The 22,298-nt window shown below is 36.6% G+C and overlaps 1 protein-coding gene across 1 annotated transcript in view; it reads left to right on the top strand.

Annotated features, from left to right (window-relative positions):
• npr2 (natriuretic peptide receptor 2) overlaps window positions 1-22,298 on the top strand; it is an 87,879-nt gene that overhangs the window by 14,433 nt on the left and 51,148 nt on the right. Inside the window, exons 2-6 of the mRNA XM_022204029.2 lie at window positions 5,762-5,943; window positions 9,361-9,474; window positions 10,744-10,879; window positions 11,788-11,882; window positions 19,555-19,690. Coding sequence (XP_022059721.1) covers window positions 5,762-5,943; window positions 9,361-9,474; window positions 10,744-10,879; window positions 11,788-11,882; window positions 19,555-19,690 — 663 coding nt within the window. The remainder of the gene's footprint in view (window positions 1-5,761; window positions 5,944-9,360; window positions 9,475-10,743; window positions 10,880-11,787; window positions 11,883-19,554; window positions 19,691-22,298) is intronic.

Below are 22,298 nucleotides of genomic sequence, written 5' to 3' on the forward strand. Positions count from 1 at the left end.
AAATGAGGCTTGATTATATAAAACTCTCAAAAACAATTTTGAAAATATGATAAAACATGAATTAGTAAGAGGCTAACAGGAGACTTAATGCAGTGCAGAGAGCAGAGAAGGAACAAGGTTGAGTACCTTGTTAGAGTGTGTGAAGTGGAACAACTTGTACCAAACCATTTAAGATGCTTTTGTGCAAACTGAAAGCTCATCAGGTCCGTATACAGCGCGAATGCAACAACACTGGAGGACATTTTCTCCCGGCTGTGCAGTGCGTTTATGTTGGGAGTGGTCCAGGAGACAGCAGGACTACTTGGCATCGTGAACCATGTTGGAACAGATGAGAGTTGGGGTCGAAGCAGCAGCAGACTTTGGTCTAACACATGAGGAAATGTCTGCTAACTGCGAGCACTGCCTCAGAGTTGGCAGCGAACCGCTCTGACATCCACTACGGGTGGAAATAATGCTACGTTTTTTTATTCATGACTCAACAGCAGCAGGGTGTAGGTGGCAGGGTGAAGGTAGTCGGTATAGAGACACTGTCAGAGCCTGAAATAAAGGTCTCAAGCTCTCGATTCCTGTAGCTGCAAACAAAGAGGAGACTGTGAGGAAAGATAGTGAATATGTAGAGGCTCAGCAAAGCTAAAATCACTGAGTTTCCATTCATGTTTGAGAGTCAGTAGTTTGCTGGTATGGATAGAAATGTTTGCAGCGGCTCAATACTGATCACAAAGTTGGTATTGAATGTCAGATTTCTCAATTTGTTTTCCTAAACCTTGATTTTACTCCTCTGTGGATGCTCTCACGGACAGATGTGGACACCATTGTTATTCTGTCAATAATTCATGTCCACAGGATGTTTTATATTCATGCTTTCCATTCATTCTCTGTGTCAGCAGCCATGCAATGCATTCTGGTAGTGGTCTGTTGCATTTTCAGGAACAGCATGTCACATTAGCAACAGTTTTTTTTGCATTAAACTGACGTCTAGGTTACTTTTTATAAATTAAGGGGGTCCGGCATGACTTGCCACCTTTGGAAACTCCCACTAATCTTCTCATCTAATCCAACATGAGCATTTTGGTGAACCATTTTTGTAATATAAGAGAACGTTTTCTTATGCCAAGCTGATCTAGTTTGAAATCTGGGAGCAAACAGACCCCAAGTGAAGCATGTGTTGAATCCAATGTTTGCACAGTTTTAAAAAGTTTTAGTGTTTATTTACTTCTTTTTTCTTTTTTTGGTAAGGACAGTGCACATTAATGAATGCTTATTTATACAGCAATGGACGGAAATATGCCGGATTATAGCAACGATGCTAGTTTACATCCACAGGCCCTAGGTAAAAAGAAAAATAAACATACCAGTGATATTTAGGACAATAAATCACAATAAGATGTTAGCTAGTTGCACATCCATCAAGTGTAAGCACTTTGTCGTCTATTTGACAAATCTGCAAGAATGTGATGCCCACTAGGGTTGTCGTGTCGAAATGGAGGTGCTAAAATTTCTGAGCCCAGGAGTGCACGGGTCAATATGACATAAATTTTGTTACCCTTAAAGGCTGATGTTATATTTTCCAAGTCCGGACGTTCATGAAGGTCCACTAGGCTGGTTAGCGTGGTTTAAATGTTGTTATGCCCCAAAGGCCAGCGTTACTTTACAAGTGTGCCAGTACAAGGGGTACACTGGGGTCAGAATAATGTACATTTTGTTACCCCTAAAGGCTGGTGTAATATTTTCCAAGTCTGGGAGAAAACAAGGGTTCAAGAGGGTCAGCAAGGTGTCACTTTCAACATCTTATGCAGTCCTGGAGAGTCTACACAGACCCCCAAATAACAACATGCTTGGCAGTAGTACTTACACAGAGTACATAAATATGAACTACTGTACATGAATACAATGGACTCCCACTGAGGATAAAGTAGTACTGTGTATAAAAGTAGTACGGACATCTGCACATAGCACAAAACATACATACATAAATACATAGATGCCAACCTGTGTGGAATTGGAATCTTCCATGTGAACTTCAAGCAGACTAGAAAGTGGCAGAATAACCGTATATCTATGAGAATAACAACAATCGATGCTTGCATCAGTCCATTGGTAAGGGAGTATAATCAGGGCTTTTTACGACTTTTTAGTCCATTTCGAGGACTTTGTTCAACAAATGTAGATCCGTATCTACGTATTTCATGCATAAACACTTCATGTCAAACACTGCTGAAACTAATGTAGTGTTGTATTTAAGTAAAGCTCTTGTATGGTCGCTTGTCTGTAGACATTTCCTAAAGGCTACTAAGTCCAAAGTACTGCTAAAATATTAATAGATTTACAATATTCGGCCATGTGTTCTGCAGCTCTCTTCTTTCTTTGGTTGTTTCCACTCTGTGAAGTCCTCTGAACTGATACTGACTTTCATCTCGGCTCACTTGTGATTGATGTTTTTTCATTCTTCATCTGCTACACGCAAATGTACTGAAGCCTTACATTTATTAGAATCAGACATTGCAAAAGTTGAAATATGCGCCTGCTGTCAAACTGTATTATCCACTACTGGCGCTGTGCTTTTCTTTTCAACATGTGAAATTCCAAGAAGTTGTGGAAAATATCAAATAACTCTGGCATTAACAGGGATTATTGGTGTTGTCAGAACGCTTTGGAGCTCCTGACAGGAAAAATGTGATTGCAATGAAGTGTGTAGACATTTGATCAAACAGAAGTCTGACCATAGGAAACGTGTCAATCAGAATCTCTATCAGCACCAGAAAAAAGAAAGATATCACTAGAAGAAGTTCTGTAGGTCTGTTTTGTTGTTGTATTCTCAGTGTCTCCCATTCATTTATTCCTAGCTCACTGTAAATGTTTTGAAATTCCACATAGGTCACAGCTGAGGTAGAGGACATCAACACTGAGGCAGCAGAGAGGAAATTGGAGGATTTAGGTGGGTTACAAGAAAATCTAGGCGTGTATACACTAGCAGAGACTAGTAAAGAAACTAATGAAACTCCACCTACATGCAGCAGGATCCTCCCACTGCTTCAGACAAACAATAAGCCTCAGACGCAAAGCTCTTATTTGTACTCCTGAGGTCTGTACGAGAAAGCGGGATTTGAGGTTAGCGAGGTAACTTCAGGTTTAGCTACTCCAGAGAACGTTACGTTTGAGATCAACACGTATTACAACATCGCCTACTGACCAGTCAATTCTCTTGGAAAATGACGTCACTATTCCCAGAAGATCCAAAACTCGGTGGGCAGATCGTGAGAGGATCTCTGAAGAAGGCAGAGCTGCAGTTCCAAAGCCATTTCATTGTTTTTTGTTAGTATTTACGTATCAACATAATCCTAAATCAGAGACTGATAAAGCACTTAAAGCACTAAAGCAGCTTCACATAAAGCTAGTGAATAACAAATATAAAAACATTTGCTCTTTACTTGCTCTCAGAACCATAAAACGTTGCCCAACAGCTGAAAGAACAAAGCGAAAACTGTCCTTTGCTATGGGAGTGACTATGAGATTACTGGATCCATCCTCCACATCACCATTGAAATAATTGAAATTTTATGACTTCATTATTTATTCTTTACATAATTTATCTTTTCTGTGTGTAGCATAAAGGGAATACATCTGTATTGTCATCATACAATTTTCTGTTGCGTAATTTTGAATAAGAAACCTACATCTAAGCAGCTTATACATGGATGAAATTTTACGCAGATCACAACTTCTATTTGATATAGCGGTACTAATAAGTCTGTTGGTTTGTCTTATTCATTTAGGATTAAAATTGCTTTCTTCTTGTGAAGAATACGTGGCTCTAGACAAATCCATGTTTGTGATTGGTCATCTGATGACGACACTGCGTCTTTCATGTAAAAGTGCTCATAGCTAGATTCAGAAACCAAATTTGGTTGATTTACCAAGTTGATAACCGGTTTTGTAAGACTGCTAGTTGGGCAGTGGTTGTTGGATTTAGTAAAGCCAGATAATAAAAAGATATTACGGGTGTGTTGAACTTGTTATCTGTGTCATTGTTTTCACAATCCACTTCACTACGAGAAACAAGAACAACAACCTCCAAGCAGCAACCTACCACACTGAAAATTTGACGTTTTGCATAGGATTTGGAAGATGCAGTGAGGCAGCACTGTTAGTTTTTCTTTGGTGAATTATCCATTTTATGACAGAGCTCATCTCCTTGCATGCCAGTATCCCACCAAAACATTTCTACCCGTCAGTATTTTGAGTGAAAACTGAAGTTGTGTCCTTTGCTTAGCTACACCCAAGATGATTGTGATTAGGTTAAAGGAATACAAACAAGCCAACAGCAGAATAATAGTGAAGTGCAGCAAGACCACCGTGTAAACACAATGGGCTGACTAAGTGAAATTAATCCAGCTTTAGCTTTTACATCTTTCCTGTGTTGCAGATATGAACTGATTGTGAATCTGACTTACATCTGGACTGTATTCATGCATGCACAGCTCCTGTAAGATGTTAAGCAAATAAATAAGTCGTCAAATATGGCTGACTGGTGACTGGCCATTATTAAGTGACGCAATCTAGAAAATTCTTGACACATGTTGACGTGGATTGCAAGCATCATAAAATCTCGCTGCAGAAGCAGTTGTTACGAAATTTTACGACTGTTTAATGATGGGTTTAGACTGCACAATATCAGCCTGAAAGATGCAGGATGTCGGGTCCAAAAATTGATCCTTTTATCCCTGTTGAGTGTACGATGCAGCAGCTGGAACCCCTCATGAAGTCCTGACAAAGCGACTAACAGAGCAGATTTTTTTTTTTTTTACTTCTATTGTGTAACAACTTCTACAAAGTGTTTGTAGCACTGACCAGCACTGCACACAGCATGGTGAAATAAAGACATCCTAGGGGATAGACAGTGATGGAAGCAGTATTAAGATCCATCACACGGTGAAAATACTCAACTATAAGTAGAAGTTCTGTATCCAAAATCTTATTTTGGTAAAAATATGTATTAATAGCATTCCTTCCTCAAAGCATGAGAAAGAAAAGTAATCACTGTGCTGTAAAATGGGCTGTTTGTGTTGTTTTTTGGTTAATATCGCTGTTTACTGTTGTAGATGTTCATTTAAACTATTTTATGTACTCTTGGGGAGATTTATCTACAGCAAAGCATCATAGCGTCAACTTCCTGTGAGAACCATGTGTCTTACAAAAACAACCGACTTATCAGCTTTGAGATGATGCATTTTCCAGCTAATTCAAGAGTGTTTCAAAAGTAGTACATATTTGGAGAAGTGGGAGAATATTACAACTTACCAAGGATTATTCAACATTGAAAAGCACCAAATTTGGAGGGAAAAATCTGGAAAGCAACTTCTGACTAAAGCTGTCAGACTTTAGTATTGAGGTAAAAAGTGCAATGCTTACCTCTGAGGTGTCGTGGAGCAGAAGTATAATGGAAAAATTCAAGTTAAGCACAATTACCTCAACTTTTTTCTCAAGTGCAGAACTGTAAACGTACTTAGTTACATTCCACCACTGAGGATAGACCAAGGATATACTTCTAAATGACACTGTTCAGGTCATTCAGATGGCAAGCTGTGACCAAATTACAGTCTGCCATGTCTCTCCGCCAAGTCACAACAAGAATTTATGACTCACAATCACCCAATCTGACACAACGACCTTCTCAACTCGTGATAAGATGGAGAAATTTACCATGTTCAATTGAAAATCAGTTAAGACATGTTATTCATTGCTGTTGCTATTCTGTCTGCAGTTGTCTACATCTGTGGGCCCTTGGAGACGTTCCTCAACATCATGAAACTGTTCCAGAGTGAGATCCAGGACCCAGAAAACTATGCTATCTTCTATCTGGACGTGTTTGCCGAGAGCTTGACGGATCGCAAACCGTGGCATAACCCCGAGTCCGACTGGGCCAATCCCATCGAGGTCTTTAAGGTAAATTAAACACTAAAATTACATCCACATGCACATGTATGCTCACGCTTTGGATTAATCAGATGTGAACTGTCACTGTTTAAACACCTCTGTAATTGGTTAATACAGAACCACCATTTGGTTCTGGAAATGGAGGTCTGTGACTGACGTTATTGTAATTTATTGGGTGTCTCAATTAATTACAGTGTAGTTGAGTAAACATTAGCTAAAGTGCTGGAAAGGAAAAGAAGGTAAAGCTTTTATGGTAATGAGAGACACGTATAAGAAAAGCTTAAATACACTGTGATTAGCTTAAGAAGTTGCTTCAGTTTTTCCAATGGGTGCTCAAATTAAAGTCTCCCATTCCCAGAGGACTCAACCCAACCCCCGTCCACCACTTTAGGGAGTGAAATTCTTGCATGACATTAATGAATGAGGGGATGTGTTTTCACAGGAAGCCATTTCATCGTACAAATTAGCGCTCGGAGAAATAACAAAGTAGGCACAGATGTGTCGCTTGTCTAATTTACCTCTTAAATGCCACACCGGCTTCTCTTAATTCTCTTAATTCAGTATTCACAAAGTTTTGGAGGCACTTTAGGAATATAAATCCGGCATAATATCAAACTTATTAAGGCAACTTTTGTCATAATGGACTGAATTAAAAATGCTAAAGTCTGTTAAAACATTAACTTAGGATGGTTGGTGGTATCTTAGGCATTGCATTTGACTTAGGGGAGGTCTAGTGTTGTGTTTAAATGCATTATTCCCAATGCTTTTTCACTTTCTTATCTATAGTCATTTGGAAATACACTTCTAAAATGCATAAAAGCCAAGTTTTAACCTGAACAAATAATTAAAATCTTTGATCATAGCACATGAAACCAGTGACTGAGTATTAGATGTTGTCTTATGATACCTACGTCTGCTTACAAGGGCTGGATTTAATTCAAGAAGGAAGCAATTTTGAGATGAGAGACCAGATTTGATGACTAATTGACGGGTTGTTTTCTCTTGTTGAAACCGTGAGTTGTGATGAAACAGCGTCAGTGATCAGACTGGGTGTTTATCTGGATGTGAACTGTTCCTAACCTTGGCTTGAGAACAAAAATTTGGCTCCAGTGTTGCTGATCATGCAAGGCGTTAATTTGTCTGCAGGCCATAACAGGGCTCATTATGGCAATATGCTTTCCTTTAGCGCAATAATTGCTCCAGGAAGTTTTGTGGAGGGGTTCCAATTACTGTAACACGAAAAACAATCTGTAGCTTTTTTACCCAGTTAAGCGTGAAGCTAAAAGACTGCGTGGAAATGCCAGAAAGTTGTTTTCGTGACTGCAAATATGTGAACAGAATCAAAGTTCAGCTGAAATGTCTCCCTGAATGGTTGATTTCTCTATTCAAACACTTGATCAAACAATGAAGGCTCCTGTTAATACTCGTGCTGTTAAAGCAATTTGTACCCAACATTTTCTAAATCATGAAAGCTGCGGTAAGACAGGTTCCTACACAGTCTGTCACAAAACACATAATTTAGTGAAGGTTTGATTTAATCAGTGCTCCTTCTGAAGTAAAAAGACAAAAAGCTCGGAAGCAATTTGTTTGTAGGAATCTGACAGTGAAAACAGTGTGCAGCAAAACAAATGTGTGTCCCTATAGGCGACAGAAAAGGAAAGAAACACTGTTTGGCTGTTATTATGAAGCTAGAAACTGCTGATCCTGCTGCTGCTATTGTTGCTGTGGTGTCGGTATCTTAAAATGTTTGCTCTGCTTGAGTCATAATTCTTTGTGCTTTCAAATGATGTGCAATCTGATGCATAATGCTCTGAAGCCATCCAAAATACCGCAGCAGACTGTTTATGTGGCCTGTATTCAAGCTAGTTAAACATAATGATTTTGCTCTATAGAAATCAAAACCTTTTCAAACAAAATGCACCTGAAGTTCTGTATTCAGCTGGAGCATTATGCAAGGCTTTTCTTTCTTTTTAGGCAAACTAAATTGTCATTTTGCCAGAAAAATAAACAAGTAACAGTCTATTAGAGCTTTGAAATGTTTGCTAGCAGAGTTAAATACAAATCAGCACATAATTTGTAGTTAGACGTAATTATATTTGATACAGGGATGCGTTTAGTGTCTCATTTTATGATGGTAACAGTAATTTCTAGAAAATTAAGAGAAATAGAGGAGCCGAGGAGTGTTGCTGTATCCTCAGTTAGCAAGCTAACACTTCAGTAATGCTAACGCTTTGACATTATTAGCACCAAAAGGCAAGTGATAGCAGTAACATTGGTATATTTTGTGTATGGCTTTAACAAAAGCTAGAAACACAAACTTTATTTGTTGCTATATATTATGCATATGTACATCTTAAATTTAGCCATCACATTTGTAGAACATTCCAGCAGAAGCTAGCTATGTTGGAGTCATTGTCTTGTTTTACGGTAGCTAATAGACTGCTCATGCTGTCAAGTTTTACAGCGAAAAATGTGTCATTTACATTCAGTATCTGTGTTTGTTTTGTTTCTAGTAGTAGTTTAAAGCTCAAACGTGAGTGATGACAGAATGCCAGCAGCTCGGCAATGAACGTTAGCTTTGACTTGACTGTTAGCATGCTAAAAGCTACGTGGCCATTAGCCTGTGAGTCAGTTGTTTTCCTCTTATGCATCACAGTGAATGTTTGTTTACATGATACCACTGTTGTTCTTTTAGGGGAAAAAAACATAAAGAGCTATTTATTTACTTATTTTTGTTGTGTTTTGTTTTTTGGGATAAACACAGCCTAAGATATATCAGTTATTAGCAACAACAACAAATTCCTCACACAAAGAACTGTGAGGACAAAAATTTACACATCAAAAAAACTGAATTAAAAATATCATATATTCATTTCATTTTTCAATCACGTTTATTGAGTTAGATTTTTTTAACCAGCATCAGTCGTGATCATAACTGCCAAATACGTATTCAATTTCAGTTTGTTTACATCACTGTTGTTGTTATCTAAATTTAAAAAAAGCTAACTAAAAATTAAGATATTCCCAAAAATACATGCAAAGATGATTTTTTTGGAATATAGATTATGTATAAATATGTTATATTGTGACTATTCATTGTACCTCCATGTCTATATGATACTGGGGTTTATAAAAGCTGTACAATTTTATTTATATGCTGTGTATGTGAAAGTATTTTGGATTGGCAAGAGTCAACATTAATGACCAAAACAAAGACAATGCAGAGATACAATATTAACACCAAACCCCAGTAGTTAAATGTGCTACAGATTAATTTTATTTTAGAGTTACAACACAAAACTCAACACAAATGTGTTGGTTACTCTGAATATGTGTTAGAAATGGATATTTTACAGATGTTGCCTAAGGTTCCATATCTAATACTGCAGTTTTGTTGATGTTTTTCCCTCTCTGTGCCCCCTCCAGTCTGTATTTGTCATAACGTACCGACCTCCTGATAACCCAGAATACAAAGACTTCCAGAGGAAGCTGCACGCCAGAGCTCAGAGGGATTTCGGTGTTCATTTGGAACCATCGTTGGTAAGTTAAAGCCTCTGAAATCCTTCATCACAGCCTATTTAATCTTTTATAGGATTCTCTGTGCAGAAAAATACCCCATTGTGCTGTGTAATTGTCAAAATTTAATGATGAATGATGTTTACGATAATGTTAGTAATTAATACTTTTATTGTTGCTTTCATCTCAACTTTTGCATAAGTGGACTTCCCTAAAGTACAATCGTCTTTACTACTAAAAATTTACCCCTATAAAGGTTACATATGGTGAACATCTATTTTACTATGTTTTGTGGTCAGTATAAATTTGGAGCTGTAAAGTGAAAGAAGTTAAGATATGAAAACATTTACTTCTCTATTTCCCGCAGAGCCACTTTAGCTAATTGTAAAATATCTTGGCAACAAACAAAACACCAAATGTTCTGTTGTTGGCTGTAAGAGTGAACAGAATAGTCTTCATGCACTCCTAACATCTGAAGACTGAGTGAATTACATTTATTGTTGATGACAATGAAAAATCATTACTGTTAGCATGCTGTGTAGCTAGTGTGGCTAATGTTAGCATTAGATTTGATATTAAGTCCACAGGTCATAGCTCTGTGGAAAGTGAAATGATGGAGCACATTCAGAGATCATGGAAACTTTAAAAGTACAAAGGAGTGAATATGAAATACTGTGTTTATATGAGGAATGTTGTGCTTCAACTTTAGCTGGTGTTAGCATCTGTTAGCTTCTCTCCTACTGCATTTTAATACAGCTGAATTCCCAATAAAGCTATTCTCATTTACATAATTTTCCGTTTCTGTTATCAGACAATGGTACAAGTATGAAACAGTGACTGAAACACAACCAGTTTAGACTATATGTGAACCATTTTCCAACCTGCTAATGTACAGATTTTAAAACTGTGACATAATCTGACAAACTCACTAAAGCCATTTTTTACTGGGAATTTGCCCATATTTCCGCATGAAATTAGTGCTTAGAAAGAAATTTAGAAGTGTTGGAAAGCCCAAGACTCGTACACTCATTCACATCTATGTCAGCTGCTCTGTCTGTCCATCACAGATGCAGAGAGAGTTTATTTTCCTGAAGGGGGCGGGGACAGCAATAGCTCAGCTTTATTTAAAGCTACTGACACCAAAACCAGAGATTAAACAGTTATAGTGAAATTAATAATCTTTGTCATGTTTTGAGCTGAAAATTGGGCCGTGTGAGATTGTGATCTGTTTGCTAATTGTGCATAAAATCCTGTTGTAGCTGTTTGGTCACGCTCACATCTCTGTTTTTGCAGATGGACTACATCGCCGGCAGCTTCTACGATGGTTTTGTGCTGTACGCGATGGCCCTGGATGAGACGTTGGCGGAGGGCGGCGCCCAAAACGACGGCATCAACATCACAATGAGGACACAGAACCGACATTTCTGGGGTGAGAAAAGTGTATTACCGGCTTCGTACATCTACAAACCATTCAGAAGTTTCCATAAATGACTACCTCGAGAAGTGACTTTCTGTACATTGATGCTGTTTTACTTCTAATAACTGAGTAACTTACGTGACCATATGCATGATGTAAACTTGATTTTGATAAATACATAAATGCAGAGTCTCCAACTCCACTTAAAATGCTGCCAATCCTTTCGCCATAAAGGCTTCATTTCAGATCAAAGGGAACAGCACTCTGTCTGCACGATATTAGAAAGCACCACTGAACCTAAAATGCGATTAAATTTGCCCTTTAAGCGCCGCAGATTCTAACGTTATTGAACAGTTATCACACAACGCTCCGGCTAATAGTCCATTTGGTGTTTGATGTGGCTGCTCACACACTTCCCTTTTTACTTTGCCGGCTGCCAGATCTGACTGGGGGAGGCAGAACAATGGGATTTTGTTGCTTCAGCTTGAGAGGATTGATGAGACCCGGTTTACACGGCATGATGGGGAAAAAACTGGGAAAACAGGGCCCATGTTGAGGATGAAAATGGAAGCTTTGACTTTATTATTGTGGATGTTTTGATAATGTTAATGTTACTTGGTTTGATTAATAAATACGCTTCTGGATATGGCTCAGAAAATGCACTTTTTATGTTATAAAGAGGTTTGAAATCGTATCTGTGTTTGAAATGTTACTGTAAAAACTGCTAATTGTGCTTTTTGTGGAATGTATTTTGCAATAATGCTGGAATGGAACATGGAACAATCATAGTTTTTAGTTTTATCTGCTTTGCAAGAAAAATGTTTGCAAGAAAAACACTCAACAAACTTCTATGTGCTTCCTGAAAAATAAATGTCGCCCCACCGTCAGACTATTAACGAGGATATTTTCTGTGTTTTTAGGAGTGACAGGAGTTGTTTCCACAGACGACAAAAATGCCAGAAATATAGACGTGGACCTGTGGGCGATGACCGACCAGAAGACAGGAGAGTACGGGGTGAGCCACAGTTTTACTGTTTCACTGACGTTTGATTGATTTTAGTGGTAGTAGATCAATAAACTGACTATTTGATATAAAATATTCTTTTAAGACTCTTGTAATTTAAACAGTTTTTTGTTTTTAGTGGTGTACAAAGTATTCAGATCCTTAATTAAAACTACTGATGCCGCACTGTAAAAAAAATACATACAAAAGTTCTGTATTTAAAACGTTACTTAATTAGAAGTATAGAAGTATAATCAAGATAATACAATTAGAGCATTAAAATGAAAGATTTCAATACAGAAACGTGTGTCGTTTTATATAGTTTCACTGTTATTTCTTGTGAATTGTTATAAAAGAAAGTTTTTACTGTTGTAGCCGGTTGAGGTTGAGTCTAATTTTGAACTCTTTTTGGTTTTACTGATAATTTTTTCCATGAACTGATTGACATTTGATTTTTTAAAATTGACTTTATATTGAAAGATATATGTAATTACAATTACCACAAGCTTGCAGTATCCAACTAACAGTCCAAATATCAAAATAATGAAGTAATTAAAAGAAAAAGCAGCAAATTTTCCCATTTATGAATCTGATGAGGATGTTTTTACTCAAAAAATGACTAGTTGCTGAATAGGTTTTCGACCTTTGTTTCAGTTCTACATGTATAAACTATCAGGTCAAAGTACCAAATACAACTAATAATCGAAAAAATGAAAATTTTGAATGCAGTAAAATCTATCTGTACAATAAATCAGCAAAGATTGAGCAAGATTTTACTTTAGCCAGTTGATTTGAGACTAATTTTGAACCTCCTTTAACTAATAATCACGATCATCATGAATTAGTTTGCTGATTATTATTTTTCCCAATACTTGATAGATTGATTTGTAAAAATTGTGGTTATATTGAAAGATGTACGTAATTAGAGTTAACCCAACTAACAAATAATGAAAGTAAATACAAGAAAAAGCAGCAAATTTTCACATTTGTGTAGCTCATGAGGATGTCTTTACATAACGATTATCAAACTATTTGCTAAGTAAGGTTCTGACAATTAACTAATTGATAAATCTGCTATAGTTTCATCTGTATAAACTGTTATGTAGTTTAAGTAACAACTACAACTAATTGATTCTTTTATGTACAAAATCTGATGTCCAGTAAGGTGCGATGACCTCAAATTTCTAAGTAAACGTACTTTACGATTTTCAGCCACTGAGATTTAGCATAGGATTTTATTTATGTTCTATATCTATATAAAAAAAAGCTGCAAAAAATCTTTAATATGAACTTCTTCTCATCTTGGTGATGCCATCATTCCTCTAAAGATCTGAATTTGTTGAGACGCTTTACTAAATTGTCATAAATGCAGACGACTGGGGAAGAATAGTTTGACCAGAGCTGTACATTTAGCAGGATGAGAGGATTTAAAGAGGAAAATATTCGCATTCATGTTGTAACAAGCCTCTATTGGGACTTTAATGACAGACAGAGGAACAAAACACCCAGGAGCAAAGAGCTGATAAGCACATTTGGCCACAACAGTTTAGCTGTGAATGGACTGAACTGATAAGGAAATGAGGGACTCAGTAGATCCTTGTCTTTTTTAGTGGAATTTTTAATATACATGCAGATTGTGGGTTTGTCTGAATATCATTAGCAATGACCATAAGAAACAGAAGCATCATTTTCTAAACTTAAAAAAAAATAACATTATTGGGACACTCTAATGGCTCTGTGTACCCTCATTTCTTCTTATCTTGTCACTTTTAGTTCTCTGATTAAAGGAGAAATCACCCACCAGACGTTTACTTTAGAAAAGAGGTCAGACTTGTTTGACTACAAACACAGCTTATTTGGTGCAAAAAACGTTGTAGTTTGATACACAGCTCCTAAATTAGTCCATCTGGGGAAACAAAAGGTAGATTTTTGTAAAAACTTTAATTCTAGCTTATGATTTAATTGTTATATTTCTTTGGTGGAGGATTGTCTTTTATTGGCCGTTTATCTAATTATTACCTAAACTACTGTTAGAGATGACAACATACAGTCATTTTATATGTGGACTATTGATGATATTTTGAAAAGTTGTTCTTATTTGTATGTGGTAGAAATGTATGGGAAACCGCTTAGAGGTCTCAAACATGCGGCCCGTGGACCAAAACAGGCCTTCCAGAGGGTCCAATCCGGCCCGTGGGGTGACTTTTTGAAGTGTAAAAATTACAGAGAAGACATTCACTGTAAATTTAAAAAATAACTTCTCGACTTCGACAAGTTGTTTTGATCATAAAGTAAAATATTAGATTGTTCATTGTTCTTTTGTCACTTTGTGTCTCGTTTTTGTGATATCATGTCTTGTTTTTGTTTTTTTTGTCTTTTTTGTCTGACTTTTGTTGTTTGTCTCATGTTTTTGTTGTTTCTCGTTTTTGTCATTTGTTGTGTGTTTATTTTTGTCTCGCTTGTGTTTTTTGTCTTATTTTTGTCATTTTGTGTTTTGATTTATTTGTTGTTTTGTGCATTGGTTTTGTTGTTTTATGTTTTCTTTGTCTTACTTGTGTTAGTCTATTTTTTTGTCATTTTTGTTGTGTCATTTTTTGTCTTGTTTTTGTCATTTGTCCGTTTTTTGTTGCTTTGTACCTATTTTGTCAAATTTTTTGTCTCTGTTTTGTTTTGTGTCGTTTCTCACATTTTGTGTCATTTTGTTTCTCGTTTTTGTCATTTTGTAATATATTGTCTTGTTTTTGTTGGAGTTTTTTTGTCTTTTTTGTCTGACTTTTGACATTTTGATCATAAAGTAAAATACTGTCTACAAAGACACAAAACCTGTGACTAAACGTTTTGTGTCTTTGTAGACACAAAACGTTTAATGTAATGTGTAAATGATATGTGTAAATGATAAACTGAGGCATAACATTGTTGAAATTTAATTTATTTTTCTTGAGAAATTTCAGTTTGTTCGTAATATTTTGTGAAAAGATAATTCCTTAAATGTACTAAATGCACTAAAACAAAGCAAAAATGTGACGTTCTGATTATTTTTGGGTTATTATGCAGTAATTTTACTGGTCCGGCCAACCTGAGGTCAAATTTTCCTGAACTAAAAAGAGTCTGGCATCCCTGGCTTAGAATAAAGAGTTAGAGGCATTTTAGTGTCCGTACAGTGCAAATGTTAATAATAATTTACATTTTTAAAAACGGAAAACCTAGTTTGTCTCCTACAAAGCAGTCTTTGTTGTCAGCTCTACCACTGAGGAGTTTTTTGATGTTTACTTCTAAAGTTTTTCAAGAAACAATGAAAGATTAATTGACTTCATGCGCCCCAAATACCTGCAATTATAATTTCTCATAATTAGTTACCACCAACACCATAAATACAGAGAAATCAAATGGTTGACATCTCAAATGCAGAGTGGATGTTAGTATGTGTGAGATAATCTGATGTTTTGACGTCTTTAATGATAAGATGCATAAAACCTCAAATTTCCTCCGAGTCTGATGAGAGTATTTGTGTATGTTGTGTTCTGAAAACCCTGCTGTGCTTTTTTTGAATTTTATTTTCCCCTCTGAGGGCAGGAGAAGTGGGTTAGCTACATTTGACTTCAGTTAGAATTTCATAGCGGCCCTGAGAGGCTGTCAGCAGGACTTCCTGGTCTCATTTATCTTTGGCTTTTAATTGGTCGATTCAGATGGCCGATTGACCCGAGTAGCCTGCAGCCTGGTTCGAAACATCAGAGGAGGGAAGAGTTTCAGCTTTCAGAGTCTTAAACTGCTTTATATGTTGTACAGTTGGCCATTTCTGAAAGTTATTTCATTCGTTTATCCAAATAATCAGTCCTGCATCAGTGGGATGGACTGTTAATTATACATTGTGTTCTTCTTATTCCAGTAATCTGTCAAATATGTGATGACACTGCTATGTAAATAAGAAATAAGTTTTGCATATTATGGCTCTATATGCATTTTTTTTTTACATTTTTTGTGGAGTTTCAATCACTAATATGACACCATAAATAACCCTGTAGGGTCTTAACCTCAATATTTAACCTCGTTTGGTTTATTCATCATATTTTTCTACTGGAAAGCACGTTGTTGCTTGTTTTAAATGTGTTACTCAAATTACAATGACTTGATTTGACTTGACTACTCTCAAAACACACTACATATGGTGGGGATATTTTTCTATTAGTGCACTGCTATGTTAACAGTTACAGAGTTAAAAGACTCCTCAATGGTCATATTCAAGGTGTGTATCTTATGTAATAATGATATTTAAACTGACATTTTGTAGTTGTAATGACTGAAATAGAAAAATAATCTGCCAATTTAGCATTCTGCCTCTATGACACAGCAGATTTACCACAGACAAAACTCATCTGTGTGTATCAAAGCTGCATATTTAGCTTTTTTTTCCATTAAAATAATCAATTTCTGTCTTAAAATAGCTCAGATGTAACTCTACACTGTTCCATTGCCTCCTCGATAATGTTCAGATCCATTAAGTCTCTGCTTCTTTCTCCAACCAGCCCTCTGCTGCAGCATGAGCACACCAGCTCACCTACAACTCTGCTCAAACACAACAGTACTCTGTATTACACAATGGCAAGTTGTAATATTGGAGTGTTTTCAACGTACTGGTCCGAACCGTAAACTGATTGTGAAGAAGAATAATGACACAGAAAGGATTGGCTTTTGAGATTTGTTTCAGTCTAGACATTGTTTATGCTACATTGTGTTAGCTAATGTTGTTGAAAGGCTAAATGATGATTAGAAAAACCCTTTTGCAATTATGTTAGCACATGAGTAAAAGTGTGAGTTTTTACGGAAAACATGAAATTGCCTGTGTGACCCCAAACTTTTGAACGGTAGTGTACCAGGTACTGTTCATTTTCATCCTTTCACATACACTACCCACAATGCAACCCAGCTGCCAAAAGTTTGACTTGAGGCAGTTCATCAGGTTTTGTAGTTTTCTCCAGCAGCTGTAAACAGACTTCGATGTGTAAATTCAGTAGAGTTGCCCTTTAATGCCACAGCTCATGATGTTATTTGAGAAAACAATCTGCCTCCAGCTCTGTGGCAGCAGTTTCTGTTTCACCGCTACTCTTCCACAAATCCAGATCCATTAAAAAAAATCATCATAGCATATGGATGCAGTGGTTACCTAAGGTGTGTGTTATATTTTATATTTGAGTACTTTTATTTATCTGCAGTAGAAATATGCTGCATCATCCACACTGACTGTAGACATTAGCCGTTCTAAGAGGATTGCTGGCAGTGAGTGAATGCGGTAAACACAGCCCCTGAACTGCAGCTATTTCAGACCGTGCAGCCTCTGAACCCTCACCCATTACATTCGGCGTTGTTTTGATGACCCTTCTGAGGGGTGACGGCCTTCGAGGTTTTAGCAGCGAGGACACAACATGTCGGGAGCAGGGGTGGAACACATCAAACCTCCTCGGGCGACTTGGAAACACAGGAGTCGTGTTTCACAGCAGGACAACAGATGCTGCTCATGGAGCTGCACCGTCAAAATAAAGCTGTTCAGGATGTTGGTCAAACGCTGCTGGTGTAGCTGCAGTTTGTTCTGTAGTTTAACTTAAACGTTTCATTGAGAGACTGGAGAAACACCAAGATGCTTTCCATTAAAACTCCAGAATGTAACTTTAAACATTAATGCAGTACAGAAAAAAGAATTTTCTCTGCTCTTAACAACGATCGCAATTTGAGTTTTCCAAAATGCTGTGTTTATTTATTGTAACATAATTGTTTGATTAAACTGACACAGCTCACATTTAGTTTTCTGATTTTCTCTCCAACCTTTATATAGGTTAAATGTCTCATTATGATGAATTACATAGACGTTCACATTATTTTAGGGTATTTAAATGGGTAAAAAAAATATGTGATTACAGGAAAATATATGTTAATTTGAGAGGACAAGATAATTAAGTTTTGAGTAAGGTAAATGAGGCTTTTTAAAATAATTATTTGTTTGATTAGTTCAAACTAGACTGCGTGACCTTCAAGCTGTACCAACAGCACCATAACTTATTTTAATTTTTTTTCGCATGTAGATTGAAGAAACAAGACACTACATGTTGTTTTGTTAAATTTAAGAGGTATCAGTAGATACCCCCGTTTTTTCCCCGTTTTAAGTCTTTATGCTCCTGACCAGTTGCCTGCTGGCTGTAGCTTCAGATCTAATGAGAGTGGATTGATTTTCTAATATAGCATAACATTTAGCAAAAACGATTTAAAAAATGTCACAGTATACATCTTCTCAGGTTGAGATGAGCTGAGCGAATGTGGTTCATTGAGTAGGACTGAGTAGCATAGGCAACGTTTAGATGCTACCTGGGTATAGCAGCACTTTGAGCTAAATGCTAACACCAGCTTGGAAACATGCACAGTTTTTATATTAACGATAGATGTAATATCAAGATCTGAAAAGTGCTACCTAAACCTGCAGTTCCTCTAAAGGCCAATAGGGGGTGGTTCCTCCGGTTGCAAGCAGAAGTCTGATTGTATATTAGTCTATAAGAAAATGACCCGATTTCTCATTTCTCACTTTTTTCTCATGAGTTTATGATCTCAATCACTAGTTTCAATTCTTCTTTTATACAGGGGAATATTAATGTTTTAAACTGTGTTTGCATTGAGAGGAAAATACATGGTAAATGTGAGTAAAATTTTGTAGTTCACTTGTGTCCTGTCCCATTTCAAAAGCTCATAATGTTATTACTAACTTTATGGCATTTAACAGATGTTTACCATATTTAACCATCTTAGTCTAGTGTGTTAGCATGCAGACATTTGCTAATTAGTACTAAACAGAAATATCTCAGATGCTAATGGAAATAGTTTCTTTTGTTAAAAAAAAGGTCATAAAAGTGTTACACAAATTCAAATTTAGCAAAAATGCTTTCCAATATGGCCAGTTGAGATGAGCTGGTGGTTCTTTTAGACTTTGAGCTTAATGCTAATGGAAAAGCAAAGACAACAAGGAAGTGCCTTAAACCTGCAGTCTCTGTATTGACCAGCAGGAGGCAACTTCTAATGAAGGACAATTGTATAGAAATCTATGAGAAAATGACCCTATTTTTGAACCGGTTTATTACCTCACTCAACATTTTTCTAAGAAGTTTATGGTCTCAATTGTTAGTTTCAAGTTTGCTTTGATGCAGAACGATGTTAATTTTGTAAACTGTATTTGCCTTTAGAGGAAAATAAACAATAATTCTGGGTTTATTTTATTATTTGAGTTATCAGTCAGATCCACCATTTGCACATCACATCCTGTTTCAAAAGCTCACAATATTACTAACTTTGTGACATCTAACAGATGTTTACTATATTTAACCATCTTAGTCTAGTGTGTTAGCATGCTAATGTGTTAACATTTGATAATTAGCACGAAGCACAAATATGTCAGAGGTGAATAGGAATAATAATTGTTCTGTAGAAATCTGTTAGCTACGAATGAAATTGAACTCTTTTGCATTCAAACTAGTAAAAGAAACTGGTTGTGAGATTTTGCATTGGCTGAGACAAGCTAGCAGCTAGCCGTTGCTGACACATATTGCACAGTAATATTAACATGGCTAGTTGTTTCAAAGATATTACACACTTCTATGGTATGTTCGTATTCATCTCTTTAAATCTGTATTCCTCTGTGTGTGTGCAGCTCGTCGCCTACTACAATGGCACCACCAAAGAGATCATCTGGTCCCAAACAGAGAAGATCCACTGGCCCAGCGGTGGTCCACCTCTGGATAACCCTCCCTGTGTGTTTTCCACAGACGACCCCTCCTGCAATGATGGTATGACAACTCAATAAAACATTTAACCCTCCTGCGTGGATTTAAATCTGCCTACAGATGATTATACCTGCCTGAGGTGAAATATCAGCTAGAAACCAGCAGCATGAGTTTTACTAATGGACACCCTGATTTCACGAGAAGAATTATGAGAAGGAAGTTCACGCGCGGCTTTGACATAAAGTGAAATTATTCTGCACTTAATGGCTTATTTTTTCTCCCTTTGACTAGGGTAAGATGGAGTTGCTCATCAGATGGATATTACAGTGCACTAATGCATTGTTTATATTATCGCTGTCATCCCTACGCGGCTTGTGATACTTTCATTGACGCGGCAGTGATAGATGCCTTGTTCTTCTTTAATTTCATCTCAGCTCCTTCCCCCAACCAAGTGAAAGGAGCCAAGTGTAATATTCGCTGGAGTGACAGGCAGTGAAAGATAAGTGCTGGAAGTGGTCTTTGTTGTATGAACAGAGTGACAGTTTTAGAGGGAACCGTCACAGATGATATACCGAGCGGGAAAACCACTGCAATTATAAATGTATTGTGGTATGAAGGCAGGATAATGAGTCGAGGAGCAATAAATCTGATTCCGTCGCTAAATTCGAAGCCCACCGCGAGTAATTTGCAGAGCCTGGATGTCGCCTTTTTCCAGTGTCGCTTCTGGCAGCAAGGAGAATGGATGTTCAGGAATTTATTTCACAATTTCTGCTTGATTCGATGGAGATAATTGAAATGAATTATAAGCACCGAAACCTGCAATTATTAGCACAGAGAGGCCAGTAGTGGGGCTTCAATTAGAGCAATTACTGTAATCAAAAATTAGTAAGGAAAGCAATAATTGTTATATGCAGACACTGGTTTAATCACAAACAAACTATGGTATTTGTGAATTTTACAGTATGTTTTGATTCTTTACTCTATATTTATTGTCCTCAGGATGTGTTTTAGTTTAGTAGAACAATTGAAGCATCGAGAAAAGCACTTCAGACATGAACAGGAGGACTTAATCAGGTTACAAACTGTCTAGCAGGTACAACAATGAAGCTGTGAACTGCATTTAATGGACTCAGCAAGACTTTGTAAATGTCTGCGCTAATAAAAAAGGCTTGCAATGGAAAAGTTGTCTCATTTGATGCCATCATGTCTGCATGTGCTGATTGAGCATATAATTTCAGGGCAGTTCACAAAGTAAAGTCATGATATTACAATATTATATTACAGACAGAAACCCAATATTACCCTTTAAACAATCACTTAGTGGAAGTGGGGAAAAGAATAACTCCCTTTAAAAAAGAAAACAAACTTCCGGCATAACCAGTTGGGGTGAGGTGGGAACGAACTCCTTTACATTAGCTTAAGATGCTCAACAGAAGTGCTGTTCAGATGGATTGATTGTTGGTTTTGGCTCCAGACATTTTGTTGGTTGCTGTAATATTGAAAAATCTAAGCTTTGGATCGCTGTTCAAACCTTGGACAGACAAAACTAAATCGTAATAACAATCCTTAGACTTTTCCTCGAGCACCACTAAGTCGTTGACAACGGTGAAATGTCAACTTTTGGGTGGATTGTCATGAAATCTGGTTCAGATGTGATCTTTTTAGATTGCTGCTCAGTTACTAATTTAATATATTGTATGAATTTGTTATTATTACATGTGCTTTTCAGAAATGGAAAGGTTTTATTGGCAAGATGTTTTCATATACATGAAATCTGATTTGGTGTTTTAGTGCATTACAGTTAAGAGTAAGATTTAGTTAAGAGTAGATTTAAAAAATGCTGCCCGTCAGTAGGCAGTAATTACAAGAAAAGCAACTTCAAATGTGCAAAAATATATAATTTAATAATAATATCTATCTATCTATCTATCTATCTATCTATCTATCTATCTATCTATCTATCTATCTATCTATCTATCTATCTATCTATCTATCTATCTATCTATCTATCTATCTATCTATCTATCTATCTATCTATCTATCTATCTATCTATCTATCTATCTATCTATCTATCTATCTATCTATCTATCTATCCAAGTTTCCTCTTTAGTTGCTTGTTAGCACTAAATCAGGGTCAATTTAATTTGGCTTGTGTGTGAACAGATTTTTACAAAGTAAAGGCAGTTAATTAAAGCTAACCCTTCAATAACGTCTAATTTACATGTAATTGTATGTATCTATATATACTGCACATACACTACCATTCAAAAGTTTGGGATCACCCAGGCAATTTCATGTTTTCCATGAAAACTCACACTTTTATTCATGTGCTAACACAACTGCACAATGGTTTTCTAATCATCAGTGAGCCTTTCAACACCATTAGCTAACACAATGTAGCATTAGAACACAGGAGTGATGGTTGCTGGAAATGTTCCTCTGTACCCCTATGGAGATATTCCATTAAAAATCAGCCGTTTCCAGCTAGAATAGTCATTTACCACATTGACAATGTCTAGACTGGATTTGTTATTAATTTAATGATATGTTCATTTAAAAAAAACAGCTTTTCTTTCAAAAATTTGGACATTTCTAAGTGACCCCAAACTTTTGAGGGTAGTCCATACCTGCATCAAAATAGTGTGTATGGTCTAAGAATTAGATGCCTCA

The sequence above is a fragment of the Acanthochromis polyacanthus genome, chromosome 18 (genome assembly GCF_021347895.1).
Source record: "Acanthochromis polyacanthus isolate Apoly-LR-REF ecotype Palm Island chromosome 18, KAUST_Apoly_ChrSc, whole genome shotgun sequence".
NCBI classification, from domain to species: Eukaryota; Metazoa; Chordata; class Actinopteri; family Pomacentridae; genus Acanthochromis; species Acanthochromis polyacanthus.